This window comes from Notolepis coatsorum, assembly GCF_963971535.1.
Source record: "Notolepis coatsorum genome assembly, chromosome: 5".
Classification (NCBI taxonomy): Eukaryota; Metazoa; Chordata; class Actinopteri; order Aulopiformes; family Paralepididae; genus Notolepis; species Notolepis coatsorum.
In genome coordinates, this window is record NC_140169.1 from 187,754,027 (window position 1) to 187,763,215 (window position 9,189).

The 9,189-nt window shown below is 41.7% G+C and overlaps 1 protein-coding gene across 1 annotated transcript in view; it reads right to left on the reverse strand.

Annotated features, from left to right (window-relative positions):
* slc9a2 (solute carrier family 9 member 2) overlaps nt 1-6,328 on the reverse strand; it is a 41,108-nt gene extending 34,780 nt beyond the window's left edge. Inside the window, exons 1-3 of the mRNA XM_084313874.1 lie at nt 5,782-6,328; nt 4,687-4,901; nt 3,667-3,915 (exon numbers count right to left, since the gene is read on the reverse strand). Of these exons, the coding sequence (XP_084170000.1) occupies nt 3,667-3,915; nt 4,687-4,901; nt 5,782-6,055 (738 nt within the window). The 5' untranslated portion in view covers nt 6,056-6,328. The remainder of the gene's footprint in view (nt 1-3,666; nt 3,916-4,686; nt 4,902-5,781) is intronic.
* Nucleotides 6,329-9,189: the final 2,861 nt, after the last annotated feature.

Genomic DNA, 9,189 nt, shown 5'->3' on the forward strand with positions numbered 1-9,189 from the left:
TTGTTTTACAAGTACACAATATAGTTCGTTTTAGCTTTTTTCTAAAGTCTAGTTTTTTTTTCCATTCAACAAAAATGTTGTATTCTACACCTAGTTTTAGTTAACTATAATAACCTTAGTGTGTCTGTGTGTGTGTCTGTGTGCATAATAGACAAGAGAGGGGGAAATTCAGACTATGATTTGTGTAAACCACTCCCACGAAGCCAGACACAAAACTGACCCCCAGGAACCGGTTTGGTGACATCTCTGAACCAATAATACCAACATTTGAACGACACATTAATTTGGTGCATTTTCAACTTGCATTCCTAAACTTCCTTCCTCCTTTGAGCAACATATCTTTCACAAGATCCAGGAAAAACATCCCACTCATGCGAATGACTCATATAATGGCACATTGCTGGACCACGCTGGAACGCACAGAGAGAGAGACAACGGACGAACGACACACTACAAGTATCTGTTGAAACCTGATCCTAACCCTTTTTAGAGTGTGAACACAACAATAAGCTGAGGGGAGTGTGAACACAACAATAAGCTGAGGGGAGTGTGAACACAACAATAACCGGAGAGATTTTCAGTTGAGACAACCGCCCCCCCCCCCCCCCCTCCGAGGTATACACTCCGAGGTACTTAAAGCTGTTGACTCTCTCAACCGGTGCCCCGTCGATGCTGAGGGGGCTGTAGTCCTTGACCCCCGACCTCCTGAAGTCCACAATCATCTCCTTTGTTTTGCTGATGTTCAGGGAGAGGCTGTTTTCCTGGCACCATCCCGCCAGGACCTTGACCTCTTCCAGGTAGGCCCTCTCGTCGTTGGCAGAGATCACGCGCCTCGTCATTCCCAGTCTCTAGGGTAAATGTTTGTCTTTACTTCCAGAATCAGCCACTGTGTACTAAACAAAGGGTCCCAACCACTCCCACCGCTAGGCTCAGAACAGGGAAGGAAGTATCGATAGTTAGGTGTGTAAGAATGTGTGTGGGTGGTTGTGTGTGTTCATTTTCAATGCAGTTTAGTTGCAGTTACTTTCCAGAGTGGGGGTTTGCTAGTTTTGTTTAGTTTTTATTGTTTGAAAATGTTTAGTATTTGTTTATATTAGTTTGGGTGGTATTTGTCAGGGACAATACTAAAGATGTTCAGAAGGTATTGTGTAATACAAACACATCACTTTATGAAGGCAAAATGACTTCGTTGTGTAGACCTCACAGTCTCAATAAATGTATGCACCTCAAGCTTGCCTTGTTGACAAATTTCACCAAATTCACTAGGACTAAAACTAAATTAGACATTTTATGTATATTTTAAAATTGTATTTTAGTTTGTTTTACAAGTACACAATATAGTTCGTTTTAGCTTTTTTCTAAAGTCTAGTTTTTTTTTCCATTCAACAAAAATGTTGTATTCTACACCTAGTTTTAGTTAACTATAATAACCTTAGTGTGTCTGTGTGTGTGTCTGTGTGCATAATAGACAAGAGAGGGGGAAATTCAGACTATGATTTGTGTAAACCACTCCCACGAAGCCAGACACAAAACTGACCCCCAGGAACCGGTTTGGTGACATCTCTGAACCAATAATACCAACATTTGAACGACACATTAATTTGGTGCATTTTCAACTTGCATTCCTAAACTTCCTTCCTCCTTTGAGCAACATATCTTTCACAAGATCCAGGAAAAACATCCCACTCATGCGAATGACTCATATAATGGCACATTGCTGGACCACGCTGGAACGCACAGAGAGAGAGACAACGGACGAACGACACACTACAAGTATCTGTTGAAACCTGATCCTAACCCTTTTTAGAGTGTGAACACAACAATAAGCTGAGGGGAGTGTGAACACAACAATAAGCTGAGGGGAGTGTGAACACAACAATAACCGGAGAGATTTTCAGTTGAGACAACCGCCCCCCCCCCCCCCCCCCCCCCCCCCCTCCCTCATTGGCAAGGAATCCTTTCAGGAACCGTCTCATCATTGTGTTCGGCAAATAAGTCAAAGTAGGAGCCTAGGCGGAAGACGGGTTAGCGGTTCACGGTCAAGAAGGTTGTCAGGAGTATACCACATCCATCTATAAGTATATGTAAAGTCTTGAGGCTTAGCCGGAGACGAATGCAAACAGACTAACTTGTAGCAGCACGTCCCTCTGTTTTGCCACGGTCTGGTTAGGTAAGAAGCCTCCGTGAATGTCACAATGTCATCCACTGAACTCTTGGGTCACACACAGCATTGTGTACATCAATTGGTGAACCGGAATACACACCGGCGAGAACTCTCCCCCCCCCCCCCCCCCGCCCCGAACCGAGCAGAACACTCACCAGGGTTCCCACAGACATTGCAAAATTTAATTCAAGGACTTTCAAGTACTTTTCCAAGCACTATTTTTCATTTAAAAAATGGCATTTAAAAGGATACAATTCACTTTTAAATGCAGTTTTTTTTTATAGAAGAAAAAACCGGATCAAATATTTATGGCTTAACTCTTTCAGTGCCACTCACGAGATTTCTCGTGTTTTTTTATAGGTGGTTGCTAGCCACTCACGAGATTTCTCGGATTTTTTTTTTTTTTTTTTTTTTTGCGATCTGAAAAATTATTGCATCACCCGAGCATACCCGAGTATAGCCGAGGGGCGCCGACGATCACTGTGGAAAAAAACGCCCCCTGTCGTCTCCCAGATGACATAAGTGATTTTGGAATGGACTCAATGAAAATGAATGGGGAAAAAAATCCGGTACTCCACATTTTCCAGTTCACTGATCCAGCCGGGGTTACCACAGTTCATTCTGGAGCCTCAGATCCCCGCGGATCATAGAGATCTACTGTGTCGCGTTGGATCCATACACTTATCGATTTTTTCGAATGGTGATCAGGAATTGGAATATACCAGTTGGATACCATCTGATGTCAGGTAAGGACTCTATGTTATCAGTGTTAGGATAATCAGAGTAAGTTTGATGAAGTTATAAGCTGTTTTGTGAAATGTCTTCTTTCGGTTTCATTGTAAAAGTCCAAGAGGAAATCAACGGGGCGATTATCAGTGCGCGGCCGTAATGTGCGTGCGTGCACGTATAATATTGATCATCTAGCGTTTATTTGAAAACGATTCATAAAAAGGCCGACGAATATCAACGTTGTGGAATATTCCACTAAAAGACGATTTTCATAGAATGCTCCAGAATGAGCTGTTTTTTATATCAAAACGGGGGCTTTTCTAACTGCTCTGAAACGGAAACGACGCGATAAAAAAAGAATCTGCCTTCACAGCACTGACTGGAAAATAGTATTTGATAATGCGATGGGCAGATTAGACACATAGCCATAATTTAAAACATAGATTAGGCGATATTAACGTTAACATTGGCGCCGATGGTGGCATTCAAGCGGTAAAACGGAAAACCAGGCATGGCATTGAAAGAGTTAAAAACCTATTTCCGACAATTAGTTACACTTTAAATAAAAATAAATGTATTTCTTGATTCAGAACTATTTTATCATGGATGAACAAAACTTTCAATGTGAATGGTTGATTTGAATTTCAATTACTTTTTAAGCACCTTTGCAAAATTGGCCGTTTTCAATGAATTCCAGGCCTTGACTTTTTTTTCTTTTCTTTTTTATCAAGCACTTTAAGCACTTTAAGGACCTTGTGCGAACCCTGACTCACCACTGTCACGGCGTCGTTGAAGAGGCACTCCCCGAACACCACGATGTAGAGCTGCTCGTTGACGGACACGTCCTCGAACACGCTGAGCACGGCCACGGGGTCCACAGCCGAGATGATGGCGGCAAACAGCAGGTTCTCCTGGAGGTTGATGTCCTGCACGCCAAAGGCCTCGATCTGGCATATGGCGTACAGAGACATGCCTATGCCGATGCTGTTCCACAGGGTCCCCACCACGGCAAACCACAGCACCTGCAGACACACACACCAGACGTGGGGATAACAAGATGAACATCTAACAAGCTATAGCTCCATTCTTTCTACTATACATTCAACCGTCCTGACACCAGTGTTTCTTACCCTAAGTCTTTTGTGACGCCAAGAAGCACAATGAAGCTAATGTAAGGTGACATGGGGAACGTGAGGTTAAAATAGAGTATGGTTAGGCGGTCAGGTGGTGTAGCGGAGATTGCGCTCGTCACCAACGCAGGAGATGCTGGGTTCGAGCCCAGCTCTCTGCGTTGCTACCAGCTTGGCTGGTCGTTCATACTAATACAATTGGCAGTATTAGGGGGTGGGAAGCTGGTGGGTGGGAATCTGGCGTTGTGGACAGCGACGCCTACAGGTCAGGTCTCTGCGCTTGCTCAACAGGGGCAGGACTTGGTGGAGATAGCGTGCCCTCCCACGCGTTACACTTCACCAATGAGTCCTCGCTGCCAAGTGAAAAGACGTCACTGGCAGTCGCCACACGCATCGGAGGAAGCGTGCGGTCGGCTTCGGGACGCCCTTGTACCGACTTGTAGGAGAACATGCATACAGCAGCCAGGTAGAGTATGGTTGAGGAGCTGTGTAGCTGCGCCTATTCAGCTCAGGATAGATCTTTTGGCTGTTTGTCGTGAAATATGATTGTTTTAATATTATTTCGTGGTCGTGGCGGTGGATGAGGCCCTCACTCTGGTGATCTACAGTCTTGACGGCATGCCGGAAATTCTGTGTTAAAGTGGGACTTATCGGAGGGCATACCGTGCCGATGTTCTCAAAGAAGGGCCTGGTTGGCATGAAGTATCCAGAGTCGAGGACGATGGGGGGCAGCATGTAGAGGAAGAAGACGTTGGAGCTGAGCACGGCGGGGGGTTCCTCGTGCACGGAATGCATGATGGCACCCACCACCAGACCGATGGTGATCAGCAGGGTGGACTCTGGCACCCACACTGTGATCTTATGGTACACATGGAAACCTGACGGGGGGAGATGAAAGGGGTTCGGGAGATTAATTGTTGCAAAATAATTTATTATAACCATCTTGAGCTGCAGTGAGGAGCGGCCCAGGCCCTGCTTTTGGCTCTTCTGCATTATTATGCATAATAGGACAATATTTTCATAGGGATCTGTTTTGCCCTGGTAGTGACTTTTTACGTTGTCGGGATCTATGGGGTCACTTAAAACAAAACACAAACTCACAATGGGAACAAGATTACTTGTGCCTTGTAGATATTATATTTATCTATTTTTACCTTATTCTCTATATCTCTTGTATTTAAATATGTTTTAGTTAAGTATTGTGTGTGAAGGGCGGACTAGCAAAGTAAGATTTTCATTGTATGGCAAACTGTCTGTGCTGTGCACATGAATGAATGAAAACTTTTATTACCAGATTGCAGAATGGGTACAATACAGTACGGCTCAATACACACAATTGTAAGGGGATGCAGACCAGAGAAAGACGTTTGTCTTGTTTACATCAGGGTCCCCCCTTTTCAATTCATAGTGACATGACAAACCATCTTGAATCTTGAATATTGAATCTTGAAAATGTTGACACAATACGATAAAGTACTTAATCTTTGTTTTTGATTCATTTTGCTTAACATTCGGGGGGATTTTGGCCCCAAGACCCCAGAATTAAAGAAGAGCTATATGGATTTCCAATGAGGATTTGAAGATCCCCTCATAACTTTGTCTATTTTGATCATTTTATGCTTTGTCTGTATGAAAGGTGCTATACAAATAACGTTTATTATTATTATTATTATTATTATTATTATTATTATTATTATTATTATTATTATTATTATTATTATTATTATTATTATTATAACTAAGGACAAATGTTCTTACCAATCTTGGCGAATGAGGCGAGAAGCACCCACAGGGTGATTTCAAAGGGTATCTGTATCCTGGGGTAGTCCATAGTAAACACGGGTAAATTCGCCTTCTCCGCGTCAGGAAAGGCCTGCGGGCCCCCAGCGGGCTTGACCGGGGGGAGAACAGTGACGCTCCCCGGCGTCGGCTTCGGTGGGATCTCTCCATTTGACCCATGTGGAAAACTTAAGAAAACTGTGCAAATAGTAAGAAGAACAACCGTTCCTTTCACGTTGCTAACGCGTTCCATCGTGGTACGAAATCCCAGAATGTCCCAAGCCAAGAGTTACTACCAAGGTTAACTTGTGAATTTGCGCTGCACCCCAGATATCAGATCCGTAGATTCTGTCACTCCATCATCCAACCTAAAAAGTCAGGGGGTGGGGGAATCATTTGAGCTGAGAACTCCTGCCGCCTAGCAATCAATCAAATGCCTTCATGTTCTCATTCAAAACAAAAAAATCAGTGAAAGGTCTATTGGAATTAACTTTTCTCGAGAGCCCTTTGTCAAACAATCCTTCAGTCTGTGCGAGTCTTTCAAAGTGAATTGGGGAGGTGACAACACACACCTGTAGGTCTCTAGCTACCTGCTGCATGCTGGGTCTCTTTCAAGCTGAGGTGGGGAGGTGACAGAAACACCTGTAGCGCTGTTCTCATTGGATGTCATTTTTAATAAGGACATGAAAGGGTGGTACTACAATTCACTATGAATTGAAAATGGGGGATCCTGATGTAAACAAGACGAAAGTCTTTCTCTGGTCTGCATCCCCTTAACAATTGTGTGTATTGAGCCGTACTGTATTGTACCCATTCTGCAATCTGTTAAATAAAGTTTTCATTCATTCATTCATTCATTCATTCATTCGTTCATTCTGTGAAACTACAGAACCGCCAAGAGCGCCAAATTATTACTCTGCCAAAACCATTGAAATTATGACCGAAACAAGTGAAAGACCCGTACAATTTCAGCTGTATATACTGGCAGCCAGGTATAGTCAATCAATGTAATGCAGAATAGGTAGTTGACAATAAGCTAATTATAGGTCTAATTATAGGACTTTTAGACCTCTATGAGTAGGCCGGGCCCAGACCAACCAGAACCGTCCACCAGAGCTGTGTGTATAGCGAGTAGCGACCATTGTGCAACAGCTGCTGCTCATCATGTAAAACTAAATAATAATAAAAAAATAAAGCCTAACAATGAATTTTGGGCTTTGGGTAGATTTATGTTAATTTATAATCTACGATATAAAACGTCATAAATAACGTTTGTATGTTATTTTTACACATAAAGTCTCACATCTATTTATGGACTTTTACGGACTTTGCGTCATTCCCGTGTGCATTCCACACGTGCAGTGACGAAAGGATAGAGAGATAGAGAGACCAAGGTACCCATGTACATGTCAAAATACTTCCCAAAGGTCAGTGAATACCACGATCACAACACCAGAGGGAGCTCCACAAATCATGTTAAACCCAGATTCGGCTCAAACAAGGGACTAAACACGTTTCGCAATTATGCCACATCAATGTGGAACGCCCTACGCAAAGCTGTAAAGGAATGTGAATCACTACCCACTTTCAAAACCACTCTCAAAGAACACGGCTACGGGAGACTGCAATTAGAAACTGGCCCCTGTAAATGTACAGTAAATGACCAAGTATAAACTCACGCCCCTCAGGACATCTGGGTCACATCTGCATGTGCATATTTTTCATATTTGGAGATGTTAATGCATTGAAATAATATACTTAGTGCATAGTTTAAAATACGTCTAAGCTTAGACAAGATTATCCTGGGCTAAATGCGAGCGATGGATATACGTCACATAAAATCTTCGAAAATATCATGCTCATATATTTGTAGGTGCGTTTACAGGACGTCTGTGGTTAATATTTTTCATATTTGGAGATGTTAATGCATTGAAATAATATACTTAGTGCATAGTTTAAAATACGTCTACAAAAAAACACGATTTGGCTCGGTTATACGAGAGCTATGCAAAAACGCTTGGTTGAAAAGACGTCTTTTGCTCACTGGGTGGTTTTGTCAATATTCCAATGTACAGTTTTGCTTGTACAGATGTACAGTGTCCCCCACCCACCCCTCCTAGCAACACACCAAACGGCCTAGATATCATAGGCTATGACATACAATAAAGAGAACCCTAAAAGAGCAATTAATTATAGATAAAAAAAATAATAATAACAAAGCAGAAATCAAATCTTGCTCCGGATGTCCTATTTATATATTGACAGAAACATATGTCTACAACAGATATAACCTACAGATAATTTACACATAATGACACAGAAGTGCGTCAAGAGAAAGACGTCATCATCAGCTTGTTGCACATCCAACATCTGCACGAAAGAAGAGCAAGCAACCTCTCAACCACAAGATGGCAACAGACCTCCAAACACCAAGTCCAAACGCCCAGCCTATCATCTAAAAGCCTGGCACATTAATAAGAAAATAAATACCTAAACGCCTGGGGTCTAAGAAAACAAATATCTAAAAATGAATCTAAGATGTTTATGGGGGTCTAACGTCTATTTTTATGTTATTCAAGGGAACTGAGCTGTTAAAAAAGATTTGATATATATATATATATACAGTATATTATTTTCTATATATATAATAATAATAATAATTTAAAAATAATTTAAAACATATCTTTATTGTATACATAACGCCGAGCCTATCATCTAAAAGCGGCACATTAAGAAAATAAATACCTAAACGCCTGGGGTCTAAGAAAACAAATATCTAAAAATGAATCTAAGATGAAAATTCATACCTTCTATAGTGCATGGGGGGGTCTAACGACTATTTTTCAAGGGAACTGAGCTGTTAAAAAAGATAATATACAGTATATTATTTTCTCTGTATATATATATATATATATATATATATATATATATATATATATATATAATAATTTAAAACATATCTTTATTGTATACATAATTTCAATTCATCTTTCAGAGCAGCGCTACTACAGAATCGCTGATGTATTAATAGCACAAGCTGCTCACTTTGGACCAGACACAGCGCGTCGCTCAATGGAGAGAGAAGGCGGTGCTTAGGAGCGCGTTATTACGTCTAGATGTGTCACTGGGGATAGTGGGCTATAGGGCGAGTCCTATTACCACTGCAGACATCGTCGAATATTTGATCGAGATGCGCATCACTATCAAAATAAACCTCGACCTTTACATTTCCTTCACTGGGACGGACTATTGCAAGACTCTAATTGTAAGTGTTTCTCTGTGGACATGTGCATTTGTCTCATATGGCTTGTACACTAGAGGTTGTTTGTTTACAATGATATGGATTGGATGCATGAAGATAGCATCTCGCAGCAGGTTCCATATATT